The sequence below is a fragment of the Dermacentor silvarum genome, chromosome 1, assembly GCF_013339745.2.
Source record: "Dermacentor silvarum isolate Dsil-2018 chromosome 1, BIME_Dsil_1.4, whole genome shotgun sequence".
NCBI lineage: Eukaryota > Metazoa > Arthropoda > Arachnida > Ixodida > Ixodidae > Dermacentor > Dermacentor silvarum.
Genome location: NC_051154.1, coordinates 169,971,353 through 169,999,021, shown reverse-complemented (window position 1 = coordinate 169,999,021; position 27,669 = coordinate 169,971,353). Strand labels below are relative to the sequence as shown.

Here is a 27,669-nt window from a genome sequence, read left to right as displayed (position 1 = left end):
TCTTTTTAAACGTCTGAAGACACTGGGAAAGAAAAAATAGTTTGGGGATTGGTGGGATGTCACTGTTTAAATAGTTTAACAGTATACATTCATATTTGCCAAGTCTCCTGGTTTGAAGGGTGGCCGTAATACATATAAGTTTTAAACATTTTGTAGATTTTTATGACTGACGTAAAAATTCCATTAAGGTTATTAAGCCTGGTATGATCGCATTTGGTTCAGTGCATGTAATTTTTTTTGGTCCTTTGCAATTATTTGCTGTTCTAAGAATGCCCTATGAGTATTTATTCAAATTTAGCCTCACTCCTACATGGGATGAGCCCACAGTTGTGATCATCGTACTTGTGAGCATTGTGTGGGCAAATGTATACCTATAGTCGGTGAAAAGTCTGCAGGATCGGCTGCTCCTAAAAATACTGCCCTTCATCCCTCCACACTTCAAGAAGTAGCTTCTTTATAGATGCCACTGGCATGGAGGAGATTCCCCAGCTTTTCAACAACCATGAACACACAGCAGTCACCACATGCATAAGCAGCCAAAATTGCCATATGTGGGAATGAAGAAAACAGTTAACAGGACAAACGGGTAGCTTGAAAATGAATGACAGATTTCCCTGACCTGCTGTTCAAAGTACCTTCTTGCCAACTCCACCGTATAGTAAACCTTTTTTGAAATTTGCAAACACGCTTTCCTGCATTGCTTATTTGCCCAACTAATGGCGGCACCAGACATGGCTCGAGTAAAGACAGACTGTCCTAGCTGCACTTGCTGGAGATTCTCTCTTGTGCATAGTGCCATCACTTGAGCCACGCCTACATTTTCCATGTCATAACACAAGCAAACCATGTTCGTATGTGCAGATTGCGAAAGTGACTGTCGCCATTAGCTTAACAAACTGCCTCGTGGGAAATCTAGCTTTACAATTATGACAATGGTCTGTTGTGAGTACATGCCACTACGAAAAAGATGTGCCACAAAAGGGTAAATGGCCTGGTTAGTCCCTTCGCAGACATGGATCCTGTATTTACTCAAAAGTAGGTCGACCCCTATTAAACTAATCAAGAAATTAAAAAAAATTAGGTCAGCCCATATCTTTTTAGAAAAACAAAATAATTTGAACATGGCTTGTCTTTATTTACCACAAGCTTTGCTACTAAATCTCGCTAGTCAATCCCATAAGCTGCATCCTCATTGGTACTGCAAGAGCAGTTGTTCTCGTTGGATGATTCACAAGGAACCAACCATTTTTTTGGTGTCTGTTTACCAGAAACATAATGTATACCAGTGCAGCCAGGGCCGGGGGTGTTTGAAGAACGGCAGGTGTCACGGAGGAACTCCATTAGCTTGGTACTTTGGCTAATTTTGTTCACAAATATAAGTCGAGATTCTTTGGTCACAAAAATAGGTAGATAGCTGGTTTGGGTAACATTTAGAAAAAAAAAAAAGAATGTCGGCCTTGTTCGAATAAATATGGTATCAGTCACATTTGACAAATGAAAAACTCCTGGAACACGGTGGGCAGTTTTATGACAAAGAAGGGCCTGAACAAGGTGAAGGGGGAGGTGTGGATGCTAGTTCTAGCAATTTGGTTATCACAAAACAAATTTTGTGTGCTGATGGTACTCTTACTCTCGCTCTCTACTGAGGTACCATGTCTCAAATTGCTAGAACTAGCATCCACACATCCCCCTTCACCTTGTTCAGGACCTTCTGATACTTTCGCTTTCCCATAAATTAGTTTTCACTGTGAGCTGTATGCCAATTTCTGCACTTGTTTTGCAGATATCCTTATAAATAAGGGTCACCCCTTTTTTTTTTCCAGATTCGAGGGCCAATATTTAGCGCACTACCCATACACGCGATGTGCGAAAAACAATTTTTTTTTTTCAAGTAGAAACAATATTCCATTCAGCAAATGAAGGTTGTTTACGCCAGATTGTTTCATCCATGCGAAGTTGTCATCACTTGCCGAGTCCAGCACTAGCCTTGAAGTTTTCGCGTGGTATGCTTTTCACACGCACCAAGGCTTTGCACCTTCACACACAGCATGTTTGTTGTCAATGCATAGCCATTGTTCTGCTCTTCCATCACATTGTAGAGGAGGTGTTCTTTTAGTTCGGGAAATTTGCATGGCTTGCCTGTGAAAGCATGATTTTTGCAGCTTGTGCTGCAACTGCACAGCGCAGCCATGGCTGAGTGGTAGAGCATCCGTCTTGTATATGGTAGGTACTGGGTTTGGGTAGAGATGCCCCCCCAGGTGCTCGGCTACTCGTGGGGGTTCGCATCTCGAAAGGGGGCCCTGTAGAGATTATGTGCGTGGTCTCTGGGTGCTCCTTGTCGAAGCACAGATGGCCTTGTTGAAGAACATCCGCAACGGTTGTCGGAAGCAGACTAGAGCTGCCATTGGGTACATGCGCGCTCCTGGCCTGGTGCTTTGCCGTTATGGGTTCCTCAGCACTTGGAAAGGGTTGTCTGTCCCCAACTCAAGGGTGCCCCCACCTAATAGGTGCATTGGGGCGCCGCATGAGAGATGGCCGCCATGGGAGCGACCCAAACCTCCTGTAGTGTCTCTAGTTCATGCTCCCAATGTTTTCGATGGGTTTTGAAAGGTGCATGCTCCATTCCCAAGCGTATCACCCCTGAAGAATGCTGAGTGCCAGGCCGGGGTATGCGGGTGCCAATTTCGTTAAACCGTTAGGTGCCCGGCGGCAACTGGTATCAAACCCACGACCTTCCGCAGCCGAGGCTGGTGCTCTACCACAAGGTTATGGCCTTTTGATTGCACCATCCTTTTGATTGCATCTCGTCCACATCAAATTCTGCCTGCTGCACGCTTGCTGTTTTTGAGAGCGAACTCTACAACTTTCAATTTAAAGCCACCCGTGTAGCTGTTAAGGTGCTTGACCATTGTGCTGAAATCCCAACGTTAGGCAGCAAGTCATCGAAAAAAAAAAAACAGTGCACGAATGCCAAACAACTTGCAAAACTGGAGCCGGTGATACTGATGCCGATAGCTGATATGGATAGTGTGAGTTCGTAGAGGAGGTGAGAACTTGAAGCCAGCGCTGTTGTGGGCCGTCTGTAGGTGGTGCCTGTAAGCTTCCATGCGCATGCACGTTTTGAAGGCCATTCGCATGTGGGTCGTAGAAAGGGTGAGTGCTGCTCTTACATGGATATTTTCATAAAATTATTTTTTCTGGACAACAGGGTGGCGCCCGTACACAGGTGCAGCTCTTACACACATTTATACAGTATTTTTTATTTACATGACGTCTCGACCATGAAGGCAATGCTCTTCCTGAGGAAGGGGAATAATGCCACATCAATTATTGGGCAGCATGTAGAAGAAGCTGCAGGAAAAGACTTAAAGAAAAAAGTGGACATCCTCCCACTCGAGATCCAGGACAAAGCAACCTTCTAGGAGCCCTTTAATAATCGCTGCGAATTTCATGTTAGTTCACAAAACGAATAACCGTGACATTACTCCCAAGAAATGCAGCAGAAAATGAACCAGTTTTTTTCCAAAGTGAAGAATGACACACACCGATGCACTATAGTGGAGTGCTTAACCCTTTCACTGCCGGGTTTTTTTCTGACTGCTCCTCACCCCCTGCCGGGTATTTTTTTCATGTTGGTTCAGTGGAAATTTCATGCTAGTAATGTACCATGATACTCCACAGGACATGTAAAGATATTCATCAGCAGTTCTTGAATTTCTTCGTCCGTCAAAGCGCGGACGCACGTGGCGCGCTGACTCGCCATGGCTGCTGCACTCTGCCGAGACGAAGCGACGCGGTTGTAAACGCTCCATCTGTTGTCTAAAATTTAATTTACAAGTTCTATGTGTTTATGTGACCTCTCCATAGATGGCGGGACATGAACACAATCTTTTTTTTTTTTTTTTTTTTTTGTGAGTTGTCTCGGGAGTGGCAGGGAGTGAGTTTAAAAAGCAACACGAGTATACTTGGGAGTAGCAGGGGGTGCACGTGGGTGGTTTCACGAGTTATCTTGGTAGTGGCAGTTAAAGGGTTAATAGATTTTTATTAGAACATTGAACTGGTTCTCTCTGTCACAGTGGCTCAGTGGCTATGGTGTTCTGACTGCTGAGCATGAGTTAATTCTTTTGCGCAGTGAGAGCATTCTGATACACCAGCATTCTTGCATTCTACTTCCAGGCTTTGTCTGCACATTAAGGAACACCAGGTGGACAAAATTAATCAGAAGCCCTCCATTACAGTTTTTCTTAATTCCTGCATTGCTTTGAGATGTTAAACCCCACCAATCAATGAGCTGGCTCTCTCCAACCATGTGGGTCCCCAGCTGTTTTAGATGTGTCAGAGTACTGTGACTGCGCAAAAACTGGGCTTTGACTGTTTGCAAAATATTCTCGGGAGTGTATTGTGAATGTTCTGATAGTTCTCACTTTTCATTGATGGAAGCAATAGCGGAAAAGAGCAGGTGGGCTTTTGAATGACTGTACGCTCACTGCTGCGAGTTCATAAATATTTTACTTAAATGTTAATGACAGTATTATCTATATAGAGTGGATCCTCGTTGATACGATCTTTGCGGGAACCAGAAAATAAAATGTATCATCCAAAAATTGTATCATCCAAAGGAAGCACCAAAACGTAAGAAAACAGGCTTACTTGGTGACAAACTCGCTAGCAAAGCTTCCTGTGGCGTCATGTGATACTGCTCCGCATAACTCGTATTATGCGGAGCAGCATCATGACACCACACGAACCGCAGCCAACACACTTTTATTCAGCAACTTTAAGACAGCTCGTCAATTTTCGCTGAACTTCCTTTTTTTCAAAGTCCGTAAACAAGTTCTTTTGAAAGATAAGTTCTTTCACATAGCTACGGAGGTCACGTCACCACGAGGCGAAAAATTTCGAAACAAAGGAACACAGTAGAGTAGCGTGACACAACGAGCGATACGACTGGCGGATGAGGGCAGGCATTTCTTTCAGCCACGTTGACCGCATGAAGATCTCTCCTGAAAAGCCAACCAAAACAAGCGCGAGCAAAAGCTGACGCGAGCAGACAATACTACAAATGCGAAAATAGCGGCCGGTCGGGTCCGCATGACACAAGGTTCCCGCGCCACTGCTGATCTGGAGGCGCGCGCGCCCCTTCCTTCTTTAAAGAGCGAGCGCGCGCCTTCAGACCAGCCGTGCCCGCATATACATCACTGAAGAGGGAAGCTCTCATTGGTCTGCTTCGCTCGCGGCTCCTTTGCCGCCGGGGCGCGCGGCAATTTAAATCGGTCCAGGACCGATCCCTCATTCGTGGGTTGTTGGAATGTAATTTAATCTAGTACACTTGAATATCAAGCTACAAGCTACGAGATCAGTTCTGCGGAATCCCGCAAGGTGGAGGAAGTATCATGAAAGGGAACAATTGTCATCCACCCGAATGTAGCACAAAGCTACAGAGGAAACCTATATGGGCTTCTCAAAAAAACACTTCGCAGTTGAGGAAACAGTCGCCCTGGTCCGGTACCAGAACGAATTTTTGCTCAACTGCGAAGTGTTATTTCTGAGACACCCGTATGGATTTCTTTTGTTGCTTCGTGCTACTTTCGGGTGGATGACAATTTTTCCTTTTCATGTTTTTGAAGAATTTAACATCTTAAGAAAATGAGCCATTATGGTAATGTTGTTTCTTCCCCACAAAAATGGGCCTTTAAAGTTGCCCTGAAACAGTTCTGGAACATAGTAAGAAAGTGTTGCTGATCTGTTGACGAGGCTCCCGGGAACATGTGAGCCAAATATTATTGCACTGCATGCAGCAGGGAATTTAGAATCTCGTGTCAAAAGCAGTGAAAAATTGCTTACTTTTCGCTTCCGCAATGTCGTCATGCAGCGTTGTCGCTCGCAGCTGGACCCGCAACAGCTATTGGCTGATTTCGTGATCACCAGAACCCCAGCGCCTCCTCTATTTTTTTAATGCCAGCCAGATGCGGCCGATCTAACGGTTCACCACCCTCTCCGATCGCCCTTTCTCTCCCGCGTCGGCTAGAGTTCGCGCCTGCTTTACAGTCATGGGGAAGAGTACCCTCTGGGTGGCGCTGCACGACGGAAGTCTGAGGAAGTAATCCTGACAGACGCGTGAAGTGTCTACCGCATCTCCTCCGGAACGGCAGCGGCGCGCGCTCAGTGGCTCAGACACACGCGTGACGCAAGCAGTAATACCCTCTGGGTAGCGTCACATCGCAGCAACTCACTGAACTAAGGCACACCAACGGCTCCCATTGCGGAGCGAGCGATTGCACTGGCATTGAAAAAAAAGAGGAGGTGCTGCCAGAACATTCTCAGTCATACAATTATTGCTCATTTGAGTTAAATAAATGAAAAATATATGTCTGTGATCTCAAAATGACAGAAAAGCCATTACATGTCTGCACTGCCTGTCTAAACACAACAGTTGTGCATTGCTGCGAGATAAAAAAATTAGCATAGCTTGCACTGGAGGCGCAATGCTGAAGAGACAGCGGAGCTGATAGGCACCTAGCTAGTCTTGGCTTTTAGGCTTGGGTAAGCTCTACCAAGTCATCCCCAGCATTTTCCGGAATTTATTGATTATTGATTGATTATCGATTACCTATTGATTGGCTATTGCAAGGTATTGGCCACGTATTTGGGCTAGGCTAAGCACTACCAAGTCATCACCAGCATTTCCCTGTATTTATTGATTATTTGTCGATTAGCTATTGATTGGCTATCGAAAGGTATTGGCCACGTATTTGGGTTAGGCTAAGCACTACCAAGTCATCCCCAGCATTTTTCGTAATTTATTGATTATTGATCAATTATTGAGTAGCTTTTGATTGGCTATCTATTGGCTATCGCGAGGTATTGGCCACTTATTTGGCTATGCTAAGCACTACCAAGTCATCCCCAGCATTTTTTTGAATTTTTTGATTACTGATTGATTATCAATTAGCTATTTATTGGCTATTGATGACTGACTACGCTTAAGTAGTCCCAACCATGCTTAGCTAGACTTAGCCAGGCTCAGCTTCGCTAGTTTGCAGGGGTATGTGCCATTGCGCTTGGACCCTTTCTGCACTACCGCCAGGAGTGGCCCACATTTTCTGTTCGCACAGTACGGACTAACGCTCGGCTGAAGCAGCTCCGCTGTTAAAAGTGTAGCGTAGATACGGTGGCTAGATGGGTAGGTGTGCCGACCGAGCGTAGTTCACCACTTCTCCGCATCATGACGCAAAATTGGCGCTGCGGACAGTAGAACGGTTCAGCGGCGCGCAACGGCGGCTGCGCTGTGTAGACGAGCTGCGTGTCTGATAGTATCGCTTGCCTCTGATTGTATCTTTGAAGTGCGCCTTATAATACCGTTATGAGCAGTCTAGGCCAAGCCAGAATGAGGAACTTGTTGTTGTCGTCTAGTCAGAAAAAACGAAATGCTGAAGTAAATTTTCTAGCTTGGCAATAGGTCACATTTATTGATATAAACGCGGCGCTCCAGCCCATTGCATTAAAGACGTAAATGCATTTTTTCCATGCATAAAACAATACTGCAATGGTTTTATACGGTATGTGGAACCGTGTTTACATGATATTTAGCGAGTTCTAATGTTTCAATTTCGAGAAATCCAGCTATTGTTTTATTGCTGCGTCAGTTACGGTATCTAAATTGGTGCGAGAATTGTGTTGGTAAGTGCATATGGTTTACTGTTTCATTGTAATAAAATAAAGCAATATGTCTTGGACTAGATTCGTGAATATATTTAAAATACAAGAAAAGCTCTCGTAATTTGAGTCAGCAGACACACCAACATAAATAGCTTAGCGCCAGCAAGGCCGCAACGTTGGTCCACCACATCATAGCATTGTTCACAGCTCACGCCTCATCTTCAGGTGCTTCCTCTTCGCCCTGTTGCTTTCGCGCGCTATGTTATTGCCCTTGACAAGAAAGTAAAGGCGTGTAATTGAATAGAACTTCACAACATCGTTTGTGAGCTCTTTCTTGTGCCGCTTACAGCCGATCAAATTCGGGTGATTCAGCTGCAGAAAGGATGCAAAGTCAGCGATACACTGTTCCTTCGTAACTCATTTAAACTGAAGCACAGCTTGAAGGCGTCTTCGAGCGATGCTACCAGTTTTTTTAGTGCTTCAGAAGGGAGTAACAGCCCTGACCTACTCATTCTGTTGAATTCAGTAATGGCCCTGAGCAATCGGAGCACTTGGCTCTTTGCAGGAACTTCCTTGCTACATAGCCTGCTATATAGAATATCAGCCTAGAATCACTTTTCTTTTCCCTGTAGCAGCGCAGCGGTGCTCGATGTCGCAGGCGCTGAGCACCTCATGTGCGGCTTGCAAATTTCCAATGTCGAGGAGCTCATGGACGAACGCTTTTCGGTGTACCGCTTGCTCATTAACGTCGCCGATACAATCTAGCCACCGTACCGATACTGAGCAAGCTACTGAGCAGCTCGGGGCGAACATTTCCGCTGTCAGACAGCGGAACAATTCCGCTGTCTTTCTCACAAATTTAGAGCCCGACTTGCAGTTTGGAGCGAAGCAGTATAGGTCTCCTTGGTGGTCTTTGGTGGAGCAACGCCGCCGCTAATCTTGCCGGTCATCTTTCCTACCTGGAACATTCCACATCGCTTAGGAACTTACAAACAGTACGAGAGATGCGGAGCTCTTCACCTTTGAAACTGACACGAACAGACGACATACAACTATTCCCAATACGGGCTTTATTTTTTAAATTTTTTTGCTCGCCGCCAGTCCGCCAGCCCCCTGTAGCAGACGACGTGCGCTGCGGAACCGTTCTACTGACCGCAGCGCCAATTTTGCGTCATGACGCGGAGAAGCGGTGAACTACGCTCCAGAGGCGCCGGTCGGCACACCTACCCATCTAGCCACCGTAGCGTAGATACCGAGGCTGCCACAGGGTGCCGCCACGAGCCGTCTCGCATTCAACCTTTGGGCAGGGCCAGTGGAGCATTGCACCCTTGCACCCCCATGCCGTCTCCGCTGTGTAGCATCCCAGCGCGCTAGTGGAAATGAAAGGAAAGAGAATGCTGCTGATCAGTCCTATAACTATGCCAAACTTTGCATGTGCTTGAAGGAATCGAAAAAGTTTTGCAACTGGATATTGAAAAGGTGAAATAACTTAATAGCAATGTAATTCTATGATTAGTCAGAAAAGTGTTTCATGGCCACTTTAAGGGGTTAGGAAATGTGCAGTAATATTGAACCTCATTATAACACGTAAAATATTAGATATAATGACTAGGTTAAATAAATCAAAATACCCCTTGAAATACCTTTAGCAGTACATTTATTTGGAACCTCAATATAATGAAGCTAAATACCCCATCAGTTGATACAAGTCATTTCTCGCCTGAGACAAAATTTCAATTTCACACTGCAATCATATTAGAATAGGGCTGGATTCGACTATTCACTCATTCAATGTGACATTTCAAAGCTCTCGCATCTTAGTGTGCATTCACACTATTGAGTTGTGGTCATTCAATCATTTTGGTTGTGAAGTGACTGTTGCAAATGGCCTCTTTGGTCAAATAGCAGTCGTTCTCAGTTATTCACTTGCTGCTTAATTTTCAAGCTCTTGGCCGGAACTGTGGAAGCTGAACCAATTGTCAGTGCATTGCAACTTTTTGCACATTTACTGTATCTCTTGAAGAGAGAAAGAATAAAATTAGTCAAGAAGAAACAGGTCAACCTAGTTGCAGTAAGGGTAAAAGCAGACCAATTCAGGCTAGTGCTCACAAACAAAAATGCAGCTTTAGAACAGGAAGATGAAGACAACATAGAGTAATAAATGAAACCGTAACTAGGCTGATCTCAGAAGCAGCAATTGAAGTGGGAGGTAAGGCTCCAAGGCAACCAGTAGGTAAGCTTTCCCAAGTAACAAAGGACTTAATAAAGAAGCAAAGCATGAAAATGCGAAACTCAAGAGATCACATAGAACTTGCTGAAATGTCAAAACTGATCTATAAGAAGAAAGTAAGGGATATTCGAAATTATAATGTGGAAAAGATTGAGGAAGTAGTAAAATATGGACGCAGCAGGAAATCAGTGAGAAGAAAACTTGGCATAGGACAAGACAAGATGTATGTGCTGAAACATAAGCAGGGTAATATCAGCAATTTCGATGACATAGTAAAAGCAGCGGAAGAATTCTATACTGACCTGTGCAGCTAGTACCTAGAGCAGCCAAGCTACTTTCATTCGAAGTAGTGATGAATAGCTAGGATACACAGGCTCCTTCTATAACTAGCATTGAAATTAGAAGGGCCTTGCAAGACATGACCAGGGGAAAAGCTGCTGAAGAAGATGGAATAACAGTCGATTTAATCAAAGATGGAGGAGATATCACGCTTGAAAAGCTTGCAGATTACAACAAATCATTGAGGACCTTAACTGAGAAAGTGTAAGAGTGGGATTGAAGATGAATATGCAGAAGACAAAGATAATGTTCAATAGCCTGGCAAGGGAACAAGAATTCAGGATCGCCAGTCAGCCTCTGGAGTCTGTAAAGGAGTACGTTTATCTAGGTCAATTATTCACAGCGGACCCTGATCATAAGGAAACTTACAGAAGAATAAAATTGGGTTGGAGTGCATACGACAGGCATTGCCAAATCCTGACTGGGAGCTTACCACTGTCGTTGAAAAGAAAAGTATACAATCATTGCATTCTACCGGTGCTAACATATGGGGCAGAAACTTGGAGGTTCACAAAGAAGCTCGAGAACAAGTTAGGGATCGCACAAAGAGCGATGGAACGAAAAATGTTAAGCCTAACGAGAGACCGGAAGAGAGCTGTGTGGATCAGAGAGCAAACGGGGATAGCCGATGTTCTAATTGACATTAAGAGGACAAAATGGAACTGGGCAGGTCATGTAATGCGTAGGATGCATATCCGGAGGATCATTAGGGGCGCGATCTTGTACGCGTTCCAAAATGGAACGGAGGTGTTCCGTTCCATCGAGCCGCACACGATTGGCCAATTTCAACCGCGACGTTCAAATTGACCAATCGTGTGCGGCTCGATGGAACGGAACGCGTACAAGATCGCGCCCTAGAGTTAAAGAATGGATACCAAGAGAAGGGAAGCGCAGTCGAGGACGGCAGAAAACTAGGTGGGGTGATGAAGTTAGGAAATTTGCAGGCGCGAGTTGGAATCAGATAGCGCAAGACAGGGGTAATTGGAGATTGCAAGGAGAGGCCTTCGTCCTGCAGTGGACATAAATATAGGCTGATGATGGTGATGATGACTGCATCTTAAATTTTGTCAATGCAAAAGTGCCGAGCACGTGGAAGCACTGAATACTTGTGCATCTGCCACCAATATTACCGAAGGCTCGCAGCACCATGGGCCAAGTTCGTTGCATTATTGTAGTAAATAAAAATGGCTATGACAGTCTCTGTGCACATATAGCAGCTGTGGCAAAAAAGCAATATTTCTAGTGTTGTTTAGGTCTGTTTGATCATGGAATTATGGCAGTGCTGTTACCTGTTGCATGAATAAAGGACATATTTGTCATATGAACGTGTTAGCAAATGTGTCAAACTCTGGGGTGATAATGTTATATGACCACCCATTTTTGCACTGCTGTCTCGTGATAACTATAAAGTAATCAGCACATATGCTCATGGGCCATCAGAGCTTGGTTTGTCTTATTGTCCCATTGGGCTTTAATGTTGCTTTCTGATTATTGTAGCTTTTAGGTTACTATGTTTATTACTTCCTTTCAAAAGTCCCTAAATAGCATGCTAAAACATTGTTATTAACACATGTGATGTATAAGTAATGACACAGCTTAGAATTGCGCTTGAGATGGCTTGTTTGAGGCTTTGAAGCTGCGGAATAGTCTAGGGTATCCTACCCTAATCACAAATGGCCATATGTAATTGCTCATTTACTTTACATTTGTTACTGTTCTACTGTTGTGCATAGTACATGTTGCATGGTGCTGCAAACCAAGTGAAGTGCTTGTGCTATATAGGAGTGATGCTTTTGTCCTTTTTTTTTTTCTTAACCATTTCTAACCATATGGGCCAGTCCTGTGGTCATTGGTTTCATGTAGTACTGCTACTAAAGTATGCCTACTGTGCAATCTTCAGGTAAAATGCAGTGCCATATCTGTTTCTTCATTGGTATCGTAACAAAGAGTCCTAGTAGCACAGTTTGTGGAAGAGCATTTGGTATTAAGATTAGATTGTCAAATTATGCTATGTTATAAAGTTGGCATGTTGTAAGTGGACTGAATAGCTTTTTTATTTGGACTATGAATAGTGAAGTCGAAAGACAGTGTTGCAATTTTCACGTAATCATCACTGCTAACTTAACAGGAAGGCTGCCCCACCTGAGAGGACTAATTTCTAGGAACTGCTCTATTTGGTATTAGGACTCTGCCGGTGCCTCCAATCCACAACAGGCATGGAGCCAGAGCTCCCTGAGTGAAACAGTCCTGCTGGATCGGGATTTGTGCAGTTATGGCTCATTGATGGAGCACCCACTCGGTGGAAAGTCATCCAGTAAAGAAGAGATCGAGGGAGGGGGTCAGCCACCTCTGGCACTGCTGCGCCTTCAGGAGCGCGACCTTATTGAGCGTGCACGAGCAGAGCTCACTTGGATTGAGGTTCTCAAAAGGTGAGGCTGCGCTGCTTATGACATCACACTAGACAGTTGCGGGCAGAGAAATGTCGTGTAGCATGGCACCATTGTAGCAACTCCTTATATAATACATCTTCACTTGTAATAAACACATACATCAACCCGATGGATTTTGTTTTCTGCCTACTTAAAAAAAAAAAAAACTCTATGAAGGTACTTTAAGATGCTAGCAGTCATTGAAAATGAGGAAAGTATAGGGAAAATGAAGTGTTTTAGTAGAAGGCAGGTATTGATTTGTTTGCATATTTGTATTTCATGTAAAGAAAGAAATATAGGAGGAAAGTAATGCACACACGTTCATTGGAACCTGTATCAGTGTTGCATCTGGTGCTTTACCAAGTGAGCTACAGGAGCAGCTCTCCTCAGATGAGTGATGGCATTGTTATCAGCAATGTTCAGTTCTTTGCTATCAATAGCTGTAATTTTCAATTGGCACATTCCTGCAGCACCTGAATGCACCTGCATGGGTTAACAAAAAAAAATTCATGCTAGGTAAACTACCAAGGTTCATACGTTAATGCTGTTTTTTGATGGGCTACACCTCTTGCTTGGTTTTCAGTATTAGCCCCTTCCATGCCTTGGATGAGCTGGTCTGGTCCATGGGTTTCTGGTTGAAACTGTTAAAGATGAGCTCAGCTTGTCAGTGGTATTTTGAATTTTCTAGCAATGCCATGGATGAGCTTAGCTTTGTCTGGGTGCGTAGTCGGGCTTTTGGTAGGTGGCAGCACAATTCATGGGACAGCACAAGCAGAAGCTAATTTATCATTTCTGAAGAGGTAAAACATGTTGGCAACCAAAGTTTTTAAATGTAATTTAGGGGGGGGGGGGGCTCGGCTCTCTTTGGTCAGAATTCAGAACCATAGCACAGCATGGAAAGGGTTGAAGCAGTATTTCTAACCAAATCAAAATTTTGGCACTGTTTCACTTGTCATAAATATCAGGGTTCTACTCTACCAATGGTGGGGAAATTTACACGACACTCTAAAAGAATACTTAAATTTTGCATATTATGTACAGTGGGCTCCATATTACCCAGATGTACACATAAATTTTGGTGAAAAAAAAAAGTTCACTATAATGTATGTATGTATGTATGTATGTATTTATGTATGTATCAGAGGAAAAAGTCCACTATTGGGCTTTATATACACGAACAGGAGGGGATGGTATTGCGTGAGTTTCACATAGTAATTTACATAGGGTTATGTCCTCACAGAAATCTGGATTTGGTACAAATTGCTCAACAGCTGCTCTAGCAGGCCGACATCTTTTTAATACCTTACTCAAACATGCTACATGCTAAGAGATATGATTTGAAAATTGCTTTGTTTTTGTTACTGAAAAATTATGTTCTTTATCCTTGACAATCCTCATTTGGATTGTCTGTCTGTCTGCTGTACATGCCGGATTTTGGAAAGCATGTCAACTGTGGGATTGTGTTCTCAGCGTCACAGTTCCTATCCAGTAACAGCATTTGTGAAATGAAATTTCGAAGTATCGTAGGATCTCAATGATGCGAATATTGTGAGGTTGCATAATATATATTGGTGACATCCAAAATTCATATAATAAAAATTCTGCCAGAAACCATCTCGGGATGACTGCCAACGTTAATGTGATTAGCATGGAACCAATGTAGCGACACATCGTATTACCACCATCGAAACTCGTCAGTTGGGCTCCTCTCTCATGCTTCGCTCTAGACATGCTATTTCCAGGCAAGATTGTCTGAAAATATATTACGCAGGTTCGATTCTGCCCAGCACCGGAAAATTTTTTAAATATATATATATATATTTTTGTCATTGAAGAGCAGCACGTACCCAGTGGCACATGCCCAGTGCCCCAAGTTGGTGTCAGAGGTTCATTGAAAAGCGGCGCATACCCAATGATGCATACCCCCTACCCGAAGTTGGAGTGAAAAAGGTTCATCAAAGAGCAGCACACACCCAGTGACGCATACCCAGTGACCCAAGTTGGCTTGAAAGAGGTTAGATACAAACGTACATACTGCAAACTAGGTGAAGTTCCCGAAAAATTCTAACCGCATCAAGAAACATCTGTAATTTACATCTTGAGGCAGCAGGAATGCATTTTTTTAGTTATTCACACCTGAAAAGGTTCCACACAATTGCTAACTTTCCTTTTGGACAGTGCATATATCGCAAAAATTATTTGGCGCAGTCCAATGAGAGCAAATTGAGGAAGAGGAGGGAAAATAAATTCACAAAAGCACCAGCACGGAATATTGAATAAACTTTTGCTCAGTCTTGCACTTCACTGTGGTAATATCTGCTCGACATTTCATTATAGCCGGGCATTCTGTATTTGTCTGATACATAGTCTGATGCATGTTTCGCATCATTGCACAACACATCAGTAACTCAGCCTACTCACAAAATTCCCTGTTCTCAGCAAGCTAACGGATGAGCTTAGTAATATGCCCTCATTTTTTAAAACTATGCTCATTTGCAGTAGAAACCGAGCCTCATTGCTGGCTTGGTCATTTCTGTGGCAGTGAAAATGCAGCATAGTGAGCTTGGTTGCAAGATTTGGAAACTGCAACGTGAAATGCTGCCCATGTCATTTCTAAAGCTTGAATTTAGCATACTTTTTTGTTGGAGTACCACTGACTTTATGATTGTGCCATTTATACTATGTTATTTTATGGGGAGCTTTGCTGCCCTAGTTAGTGAATCTTAATGGGACACTAAAGTCAAATAAAAAGTCAAGCTAAAGTGATAGAGCAATGCTCTAGAACCTCTAAGGCGTCAATATAATCGCGAACATAGCTTTAGTAATCGAGAAATTGAGGTAAATGCAGGACATAAGAGACTCCCCAGGAACATTCCGGTACTTACCCGATGACGAAGGCACTCCTCAAAAAAAAAAAGTCACTAGTACTCAACCACTTGTATTAAAAAGATTGTTTCGTTAGACTATAAGATAGAAGAAAATGCTACTTGTCTACTTCTATTAGATTCTTAGAAAAAAGTACCTTTTTAGTGTTACACTTGATAATGACGCAGGCGGTCAAAAGGTTTTGTTTTCGCACGACTCATCGCCGCGCTCGCTTTCGAGTTTCAGAAGTTTTGTTAGCGCGTAGTACTGCGCTCATATAGGAAAAGCTTGCCCTTCCTCCATGACTGCGCTGGTGTTGCTGGCTCGCTAAACTCTCACTTGAATTTGCTAGCAGCTTGAGAGGCACTACGGCACGTCTAGACAGTGACCAGCTTCGTCGCCCGACGTCGCATTGCAGGAGTCCTCGCTGCTTTCGCGCTCGAAGAGCCGGTGTCGAGGCTGCTGTCATAGTAGGCAACGACGCTGGCAGCGCGAGCCGGCAGCGCGAGCTCTCTGCAGCATGTCACGCACATCGGAGCTTAAATCACTAAAATCGAGCCCAGCATCGTGAGCCAATGTGTCGTCAGGGTCGTCAACTAGTTGGTGAGCGTCGACGATCACCGTGTTCAGTATTTGGCGCGCGCTTTACCTTCCGCTATGGTGGCTAGCCACCATACTTCCGCTTTCACACTGCCGTCGGCTCTGTCTTGGCTATGTTTCTGGCCGCGCGTTTGCGCTTTCTGCAAAAAAAGCCATAGCGCCGTCTGCGGTCGCTCACCGGTGGTACAACGTCACGATATGGCCAAGACGTCACCACTCCTCGCTTGGGTGCGCGATTTGAATTGCGTTAGAGGTATGCGGATGCTTCAAACGCAATTTTCTCTTAAAATAAGTATTTTCTTGGCACAAAACAAGCGTTTCGAGGTTTCTGATATCATATTTTAACAGTCCATGTTGAAATATTTGCCTTTAGTGTCCCTTTAAACTTGGTACCGTGGCAACCAAGATCTAGTCGAAGTCTGGCCTTGTGCACGACTGATGACAAGACTACAAGTAGTGTTCTGGTGATGTCGACAAGGGGACTCACCTTTGCGTATGCTACACCCTAATTGCTGCCTGTTTATATGTTTACCATTGCTCACAATGCATGCACAAATGGAATTGGGCTCTGAAAGTACTGTGAATATTTTTTCGAAGAGTTAATTTGTGAAAGGGGATATAATTAGAACAAAAAGCATCATTGGCAAATAATTTCTGTGGGAGCCTCGAAGGTGGCAGAAGGGTCATGAAAGTGAAAATTGTCATCCACCAGTGTGTAGCACGAAGTTACAAAGGAAACCGATATGGTTCTTTTTTTTTTTTTCAACGAAAGCTTTGCAGTTAAAGAAAAATTTGTCCTGGTTCGGAGATCGAACCAAGGACGGCTACTCTATTCGTAACATAAACGATGCCAATAAAGAGACAGATATGGCACTGCATTCTACTGAAGCTTGCACAGTAGGCCCATTTTACAACAAACATACATACGACGAATGAGCACAGGACTGGCTCAGATGCTTACAAATGGCTAAGAAAAAAAAAAAGTTAAATTTTTTTTTTTTTTTTTTTTTTCAACTGCTAAGGTTTCTGAGAAGCTCAGATGGCAGAGTGACCGTCCCAGAACGGTGTTGGTCCCGGGTTCGATCCCCAGACCAGGTCGAATTTTTCTTCAAATGCGAAGCTTTCTTTCTCAGAAACCCGTATGGGTTTCCTTTGTTGGCTTCATGCTACACTTGGGTGGATGACAAGTCCTTCCAAAAACATTTTTATCTGTCTTTCATAAAACCAAAATCATCGGAGCCAAGGAAACCAAACATTATCTTGTGATACTTCTAAAACATCAAGCTGAAAAATCAAGCATTATGAAGTTCTGAAACGGCAAGCTGAGCGTGTTGAACGAGAGCCTATGCAGCTTTACTGAAGCTGATGGTTCAGTCTCAGAATGGCGTGTCGAATATGCCAGAATATGTTGCCTGAAATGAGAATGAGTGTTGCCTGTGCCCCACTGAAACCTGTGGGGCACAGGCACCACTGTGTTGAACAAAACTTCCAACATTACTTTTTAATACACAGTTAAACATCGATATAACAAAGTCGATAAAGTCAGCAATTTGCTTTATACATTAACATTTCATTATATTGAGATTCGGCCTTTTATGCAAATAAGTACAGTCGCTGATGGCTTTTTCTTACATGGCAGCGGCCACAATATTTTCCGAATTATCAGCTAATCTGTAAAAACAAATTTGAATGAGAAAAAAATTCATTTTGTTGAATTTGAGAGTTAGCGTTGAAAGATACGGTTTCATGTCATGTCGTCAATGTCTTCACATCGGCGGTACGAAGTGAAGCCAGTTGCACTTTCATGTTTACTCTGCCTCTGTGGCTTATGGTGTCGCCTGCAGTGGCACAAGGTTATCATGAGGAGCACCGGCAGTGGGGAGCGAATGCTTTGTCCCGCCTCTCACTTCAACATGTCTCTGAAACTCGAGAATACGCAACCTGCAGCACTAAACGCGAGGGAAGACAGCGCACATGACGCCACATCATTTCGTCACCCCCTCTGTTTGCACATGGGGCAGATTAGTTCTAAATCTGTGTGCCCGGGCTGCATATGCGCGCAGCCGGTTGCAGCCATGACCACGCTAGACAAGGAGATACGTACCAATCTGGCCCCCATTCCCTCCCCCCACCCCCCCTCGCACTCACTTCATCACATTACCGAGAGCTCACTCCCCTGCCTTCCCCCCTTTCACTTTGCTTGCGTGAGAACACAGCGCTGATTAAGCCGCCATCCTTCTCAGGATGGTGGCTTGAAGGCCCTTCCTTGCTTTCATTCACACCCAAAGTTTGCAGCGTGTGGGGTGCAGTAGGATCTTATTGCACTTGGGCTTTATACGGTTGCTCTTGGCCGTGTGGTGTGTGATTTATGAGGTGTGTTCACAAGCAGCCGCTTGTAATTTAACCACTTCACCATCTGTGTCTGTGGCAGTTTCCATTTATGGTCTTGGTATTTCTTTACGGCGGCAGTGAAATTTTGTTATATTGAAATCATTTATAAACGCACTTTGTTGTATTGATGTTCTAAATATATGGTGTTCTATGAACAAGAAGTTATAAAAAGCTAAATACTTTGTTATATCGAGAATTTTGTTATATTGAAGTTGGTATATTGAGGTTTAATTGTATATCAAAGCAAATGAGTCAATTTTTTGTACAATTTCTGTATCGCTTTGTCATTACACCGTGTATGAGTCTTGCAATGTTTACTACCGGTATTTATGATTGTTCTTGTCTCTACTGATACCCATGTCATGTTGATGTGTGAAATTTTCATCATGCCATTTAAGTGTTTTTATTTGCTGTATGGTAATGTCGCCTTTTCTGGAGCTATGGGTCACGTCAAGCTGCGTGCAAGCATCGTTTGCCCCTGGGGTTTTTATCTCTGTCATGGTGTAGATATTTTCGTCATAGTAGGTTCTTGAACTTGTTCAATACAAACAGATTTAGAAAAGAAAATGTGAAGCGTATGCTCTCTGTCACACACACACAAACACGCTTTATAAGACTTCAAAGACATATAACTTGAACAAAATATGAATTAGGAACACCTCTAGATATAGATTCAATCATTAGTCAGCAAACTACCTAAGCAAATCATCGAAGTTCACATATCACCATGGTTCGGTGTGGAGTGTCGGAGAAGTTTATGCCCGGAATGGTGCAGGCGTCGAGTGGGCTGCTGCTGAAGTACTCTAGCCGGAACCATGTGGCGAGGCGACATGTCAAGACGGGGCAGGAATGTAGGCCAGGAAGAAAAGCCAGAGCATAGAGGCTGTGGTCTGTGCTCTGCTGGGCTCCCCACAAACGTACACCAGCTTTAGACGTTGAGCCGTAGGTTCAGGAGCACCAGGCATAAACAGGAGCCCTGACCCATAGACAAACAGGCTGTTTTTTCCGCCGCTACTGTCACAATGGCTTCGCATCTCCGTACCATGCTCGCACCATGTGGCTCGCAGGTGGTTCTTTTTTGTTCACGGCTTTATTTTTCTGTGCCATTGCACGATCACGATCATGTGTTCTTATGTAACGCTCGCTAATCTTTTCAAACAATGTGCAGTGTTTTATTGATTATTCTTGCAGAAACTGTCGGGAAAAAGGCTCTGAAGAAAAGCTGCCAGCACTGCGCAAGAGGCAACGAGGTATTCTGATCAGGCTGCACCAGAAACGGATAGAACTGAAAGCTCTTCAGAGCCGCTGTCTTACACAGAGTCGTGGAGCTACTAGTCATGCTTCAGTATCAACTGAGACTTCTGTTCCAATGTACAATGCTTCTGGAGTTCCTGATGGTTCTGCCAGTGGCATGCACTCAAGTGGCATTAGCGGTAAGTGAGATTAGTAGTTGCAAGCTGAAACTACTTGCTGGTCATACTTGTTTCACTTCTCTTATTTAGTGTGATATAGTTACAGTTTGTGTAAATTGCAGAATGGAGCTATGTTTCAAAAGGCCCTGCCAGAATGCTTGATGTACTGCATGTACATTGGATGTCTGTTTGAGGAGTACATTTTATTGGGAGATGGGAGATATGAGGGACCAATCTTCCATTTCCATGCTAGTGAACTCGGGCACTAGTTAACTAAACATCATACTTAGTAGCGCAAAACTTGAAATAAAAGACAACAGTGAGAGGCAAGAGGAAAGGAAAGACGAGCGCTAGCTGCTACACTGGTGCTAGCATAATGTGAGGAATCATCACAATGTAATTTTAATGCCTTGTGGGAAATTGGGAAAATCAATATGCTTTCCTAATGGACTCATAATGGACTTTAGAAAAGTGTTCTTTTGTGTGTGTGTGTGTGTGTGAGAGAGAGAGAGAGAAAAAAATGAGTAACAATTGTGGACCTTAATGTTGATGCCGAGGCAAAACTAGAAATCGAGCTGGTGGGCGACGCCGGATGTCGCCGAAGCCAAACGTGATGCTCACATCGCGCTGCCTGCAGCAAGGAACGGCGGCACGTTTGGATTATCGCCTACTAAAAGCACGCAGTACGTTATCAACGGCGTTACATACCACGTGCTCTAAAAAAAATAGGTGAAGATGCTTATCGCAATAGGGTTGGCAGCGATAGCTGTGAATGAGGCGTGCGATGACCTGGAGGTGATTTGCTGGTGCCGTTAATATAAACTGAGTGCGCACTGGCGTTTTCATGTGAGACGGGCGGGCGAGTATTATGGTAAAGCTGCCGTGGCGGGCGGCTATATACTGTTCTCGATTGCGCGTGCCTCGTGCAATTTCTTGTTTGCATGGGATTTAGCGGCCGGTAAACTGTATCGTACGATCGCAGTTTGGCAATGTGCTGAAACTTGGTGCCGAAAAATCATGTTTTTTTGGGAACATTCGAACCCGTAAAAAATAAGCGTAACTCTATTGGGTCATTTTTTTGTTCTCGATCGCGAACATTGGCGCCAGGAAATCGTACGTAACAAGATCGTATCAATGAGGTTCTACTGTAGTTATTTTTATGAGATGTTCAAGGAGGCACGTTCTTGTGGACTTTTTGGCTTTGTCAATTCCTTAATGTAAAAAATGTCATTGCTATTTGAATCAAAGGCCACATGCTTACTGTAGAATTCATTGTAGTCTTAATTTGTTCTAATGATAGTAATGAGTAGCACTATGAATTTATACTTCCTCTCACTTTCCCCTAGCAACAAAGTGTAAATGATGTACAGCAGTACTGGTGTTTGTAAAGTTAGTCCTCAACTCCAAATTCTCCGAAGCCTAACAACGGCCACTTCTTTCTATTGTCTTGGTAATGTTAAAGTGCTTGGTTTAAGCAGCTGGGGGTATGTTGGTCTGATTTTTTTAAATTATTGTTTTACATTAAAAAAAATTTTTGTGTTTTCATTTTACATCTTTCCAGATATGTAATAATGTACTACTATGTAATGCACCGAGGTTTCTGTTTTCGGGATATTTTATGCGAAGCAATCTAATAAGAGGCTTATTTACTTTGTTGCAGTGCCAAAAAATGCAGACGTAGATGAGTCACAGGCAGATGTGTTTTTTCGTGCTGCAATGAAGTATGTTTGGTTTCCCTTTCCTGTGTATGGGGCTAACGCGCTGGAGTTTTGAAAGTACTGTGGCGTTGCCTGGTGGCGTGCAACGAAGTTGGCTGGGTAGGTTAAGATGGACGGCAGTTCCTTGAGTTACAGAGGTCTTGCTCGCTTTGTGTGTTGTATTGAATTCTTTCAGTAGTTTTCAGACTCGAAAAGTGCTTGAAACGTACGCACGACCTTGTGCGCTGCCGCCTGCATCGTCGCATATGGAAAACAAACGCTCTCTGTTTCGACAAACGGCATCAAAAGCAGGGGAACCTGACGATTATGCTGAGCAACACGCGGTTCCGAAGCGCAGTAGCCGCTGTTATTGTTACTTGGTAAATTGTCATGAACGTGAGGGTTGTAATCCTGATGGGGTTCTATTGGTTCCCCGGAAAGACGTACCAAGTGGACGATCGGAGTGCTGGATACGTGCTGTTCAACATGTGAAATACGCAAGAGAAACGTTGTCTGCTAGGTATACATTGTGAGGTATTTACAACCTATACATGTAAGGTAAGTAATGCGGCTCGTTCACCTGCCGAGCTTCCCGAACGAATTAATGAGGTTAACCAGGCAAGGTTAACAAAGGGCTCCGTCAAGGCCAGCGAATACCAACCCAAAGTATTTTCGAAGCGCGCAGCCAATACGGGGCAGATTGCAAAACCACGGCTGTCAGCATGGGAATTTGGAAACTGCCACTGCGCACATATACAATTTGAAGAATTTTGTGAACACAACTGTTGGAAATTATGCATAACTGCCGTGCATGCTGCAAAAGTGCTTGTGCGATTGACTGTGCTGCAGAAACGGCATAGACCCACGGCCGCGCGCAGCGGTCGTTGTTGGATATTTCATGATTCCGTTTCATCGTTAATGGCAGATAATTTTGGGTTTCTTAAGAGCAATCTTTTTGTCCATTCATTGTCGCTAATCGCGCGAACATGCCTCATAGACCATTCCTGTATTTCAATGTCGTATGACATTCGCTGAACTTGCGAGTGGCGGCGTGCCGAAATAGTCCCCCCTGCGATCTCATGCACGTCGTAAACATACTAGGCATTGAACAGCTTCCTGCCTTTTCGAAGAGTGCTTGGCCTGAAGAATTCTTGCACGCCTGAAATTCGCCGAAATCCAAACGGCAGCAAAAGTGAAAGTGTTGGCTCCATAGAGCTCCTGAGCTTTCAGGAGCATACGGCCACCTTTCCCACTACTCGAAACCAAGGAACTCGTCATAGGGGCGCTGTTTAGTGGCGCTTTTGCAGCACCACCTGGGCAGCGAGTCTTTGCCATAGGTTTTCAAATCAAATAATAATGATAATAAGTATGTTACTTTATAGACTTGCCCAACTATCGAACCTGCTGTAACGACAGGCTGTCCTTGTCAACTAACACTTTTGTATGTTGATTGGTGGAAGTCGCTTTCCCCACGTTTGTTCATTTTACCCTCAAGTGCACAGAACAACATTTACACTCAAACACTTGCAGTATCAACTATATTCGAACTAAGTTCTTATTAAAGAAATTCTTTAGTTGTTATACCACTACATTACAAATGTACCAGGCATATTAGGAAAGATTTTAATGAATTATTAAACACAGCAGAGATAAAGATAGCTTCTTGCCGACACATTACTTGCACAATTACTGATGGCAGTGATGTGATCGCTGCTCCACCAGTGCCAAGAGGTGAAACCTGCTACATCCTAGCTACATATTGGCAAAAAATTGCATAGTTTGCGCCGAGCCTGCTCCAAGACATCGTTTCAGCAGTCTTTTCAGAAAATACAAGACTGCAGGCTCTCAAAATCTATTATTCAGTCTCTCTCTCGTAACTGTAGTGCAATTTTTAGTGTTGTGAGAGAGAGCTGACAGGCAAGTACTCCGGAGTTATATTTCTAAAGGCCAGTAACTATGTACTGAACAGTGGACATTATTGGATTAGGCTGATCGTGATAACTAGCAGACTGAACAGTTCTTACTGTGTGCATAAAGGGGCTGCATTGTGATGAAGCAAGCAAAACCACAGTTGTTGCTGCTTGGGGAATGCAGCTTACCATAGTCGTAAGTCTAATTACCATTCGTGCCGCAGCTGAAAGATACTGTGCCTGTCGCAATCGCATAGATAGCTCGGCTATGAAGTTATATGCCTCAATACCATGTCTCGCAAAAGGCGAGGCCAGCATCATGACATGTGCTCTGTCGCAAACTGCATTACTGTTCACCTCTCGAAGCGAGGGCGCGTGTGGAACATTTCCTTATGTATACAAACGGCTTGCAGCAGGCGAAAACGCGAAAGCTTCCACAAAAGTTTCAAATGCTCACAATGATTTGCTCGATTTGTCATTAAAGAACACCTCAAGTTTTACTTTAGAATGCGCCGACTGTTGTGTTCACTGTGCAAGCCTAAGACAAAGGGCATATGTATTCTGTATTGACAAGCTTTTATTTCGGGAAGAAGTTGGTTTGTATTTTCCACAAAACTCATGTGAAAGGGGTAGTTTTATTCAATGCATGCAAATGATAAACATTCGCGGCCATGTTGGGTGAACTCCCACAAAATTGCACAGGAACAGAAGCGGCCATGGGTGCGCTGTGATAAGCAATGGGTGATTTTCCTAAGTGAGCACATCTATGGCCAGCAATGTAGTCAAGTACTGTGATAATCAGCGAGTTTGCACGAGCATGTGGGTAGGAATCGAAGTGACTTTTACTTTGCTTATAAATGGCGACACAGTCACCTTGCATTGAATCGAAACGAACTATAGACGCCCGTTGCCTGGCGTGAGTACTTCATGACTTGGCTTCATGCACACTGCAAAATAAGACAAATGAAAAGAATCAACATTTTTTATTGTTTTTCGAATAAGTGGAGTTTTGGCTGAATTATAGGTGGGGTATTCTCTTGCACCTTTGCTATTTGCAGCTACCCTTATTACAGGCGCAGCCAAATATTTCCAAATTAACAAATGTTTATGCCATGGAATAATGGGGCCAGGAGAATACGGGCAGTTCAAACTACTATTCCTTTTACTTCAAGATTTGTAGACTGAGTATGCAATAAGCAAACCATTCTGCAAGAATACTTTACCAAGTTGAGGAACAAGTTGTCTTTTAAATGTTATCAAAATAGAGAAAAGAAGAAAAAAAAATACAATTACAGGTTTTTAAAACATACTTGAGGCTTCACTGAATTATATGCATATGTAATGTGCCATTTGTTTGGGTTTTTCTCAACAAATGCGTGTTTATATCTGTGCAAAATTCTGATCAGGAACATTGCACATAGTATGTTTAATTTAATTGTTACACAGAAGACGAAATTCTTCCTCAGGAATTCAACCTGCCACAGTTGCATAGTGTCTGTGGAATTCTGATACTTGTGGTCAGTGTGTCTGACCGGAACGAAAACAAAACTGAAAAACGAAACAAAACGATATTTTTGACCGGAACGAAATCGTAACTGAAACATTCTGCATTATTTTGTTTCGGAGTGAAACCGAAATATTTTTGATCAGTTTTCGGTTCAAGGGGAAAGTCAGCAGTCCGAAACAACCGACGTCAGGCAGTGTCAGAATTAAAGGCGTATCTCAGGGGTCCGCATTGGCGCATATCTCAGGCAAGCATAGTGCGAGCGATAGCCTGCTGCTAGGCGGACTAGCAGATCGGCATCGTAGAAACCCAGGATTTGCGCGCTAAGAGCTTATCATTTGTTTTCTACAGGTACAACGCTTTGTTACCGAAGTTTTATCCTTTGTTTGTAATCGTTTAACTTCAATTTACCGCAACAGTGGTCTCGAATTACAGCGATACACTCAATGACATACTGCTCTGAGATCATGCTCAGTGCCTTGAGTCAAGGCACTGAGCATGATCTCAGAATTCAGAATTCACATATTGAGAAAAATAACTTTTATTGTTACTTGCTTCAAAAATTATGCATGTGAACCACTACTGTTATGAACCGTTACGGATCATTTTTTTTTTTTTTTCGTTCCGGAACAGAACCGGAACGGAACTTTTATCAGTGGAAAGAAACTAAAACCAGAACGAAAAACATTTCGTGTTGACACCCTGTTTGCGGTATCGAATCTTGGCTGCGGCAAGTGGGTCCCAGTATGTGTGAAACGCAAGAACGCTCGTGTACTTTGATGAAATGCATGTTAAAGAACTTGTCAAATTCAACCTGGAGCCTTCCATTACCGCAACCGTCATATTCATAGAGTAGGTTTCGAACATAAAGGTCCAACAATTCATTATTTGTTCTGCATTCTATGAATCGCAAGGAATCATGCATGAGTCCAAAGATTCTGTTCACTAACCGACGGATAAGCACAACAGGCAGACTTCCCCACACTCCTGCAACACCTAGCTTGTACTGAAAGCGCAAACATTGGGAGGTATTTGTTTCCGATAGTAAAAGAATGCCTTGGAAATTTACGTAGCATGCACTACCAGTACCGAAGCAATGCTTGCATCTTGTCTTGAGCACTAAAGCATGGGCAAATCCTCCTTGAAAAACATACTTATGTAAATTGTATTGGGAAACTGATTTTTACTTTAGGAGACCTGGGGCCATGGGATTGAAGAAACTAGGGGCTATTCACAGGAGAATGAAGACCAATAAGTGAATTTCAACGTCTGGTATATTCTAGACAAGCATATGGATGTGTGTGCATATGCAGATTCTCATTGGAGAACATGGCAGTACTGCTCTAGTTAGACTAAATATTTGTATACGAAAATGTGTGGCTGGTAACTGCTCCCAAGTGAAGGTTTAGCTGCTCCAGAAGGTGCTCCAAAGTGGCTTGGATCAAGCACATCAGTGTTATGGATTTAATGATCACACTGGCCTTAGAGATAACTTGAACACCAATGTGTTTTGATTCACATTTAATGTACATATTTCTGTACATATTTCAGATTTAATGTATATTTAATGTACATATTTCAGCATTGTTGCTGTAAATAAATTTTCTTGCTAATAGGCTATTTGCATTACTACATGACTTCAATTCTGTAATTCCTTGTGCCCCTAATGTGTTAATTTAAATGTAATTAGTGATATTGTTTAATTAGGCAACCAATCATTGTTGGATAGATTCTAGCATTCACTGCCCAAGGGATGTGTTGCAAAAAAATTATTCCTTATTACTGTGATGCTGTGTCTAATCACAAAACACCTGGTAGGATCTTGACCGTGGCTTCTTATATCACTTCATGGACTTCTTAACATCAAAAGTTAGTTACTGCAAGCTAAATATTTTGTCAGGGCTAGCTGTCTGATTGAGTTAATCATGAACTGAGCACTGTCTTGAGCCAAAACTGGGTTTTATTAAAAACAATATAAAAATGTTTGGGATTAACTAAAAGCCAGAAAACATAAAAACAAAAGACCTGCAGCGCTGCATTGAACTTTCCACACTAGCTCGCCATGACATCCGATTTTGACGGTGTCTGCTCGATTGACTGCATTGTGTTCTAAAAGAGCCAAAGACTGAACTTTGCAAGTTTCAATAACTTTCATTGCTGATCTGAAACGACCAAAATACGCGAAAATACTTTCAAGTCCGTGACATCACACTGACATATCGGCACTGGTGTTGTCAGGCCTCCTGTTGTCGCACATCAGCTCTTCTTGTTCTTGTGGAGCACATGTCTTGAACATACACAGTGGAGAGTCAGCTTTTTAAATAATTTATGCTATTTTGTCTATTGAATGTACCATGATTTCAGTATGAAAGTATTTTCAACCGCATGTTTTCCTATGGTTATTCGGCATCATGTGAAGGTAGTGGCTGGTATACAGTGGAATCTTGTTGATACGATCTTCACGGAAACCGGGAAATAAAGCGTATCATCCGAAAATCATATCATCCAACGTATTATCGAACTAAATCGTATTATCAGGGGGGAAAAAAACATGCTACGCGGATTGTATCAACGAGGTTCACTCTGTACTTGTTGCCATTTGCATTCAAATGAACAGAAAAAATTTGGTCAGT

The 27,669-nt window shown here is 43.2% G+C and overlaps 1 protein-coding gene across 1 annotated transcript in view; it reads left to right on the top strand.

Moving 5' to 3' along the window:
- LOC119434944 (centrosome-associated protein 350-like) overlaps window positions 1-27,669 on the top strand; it is a 194,607-nt gene that overhangs the window by 138,451 nt on the left and 28,487 nt on the right. Inside the window, exons 23-25 of the mRNA XM_049673160.1 lie at window positions 12,413-12,657; window positions 19,705-19,946; window positions 24,979-25,049. Of these exons, the coding sequence (XP_049529117.1) occupies window positions 12,413-12,657; window positions 19,705-19,946; window positions 24,979-25,049 (558 nt within the window). The remainder of the gene's footprint in view (window positions 1-12,412; window positions 12,658-19,704; window positions 19,947-24,978; window positions 25,050-27,669) is intronic.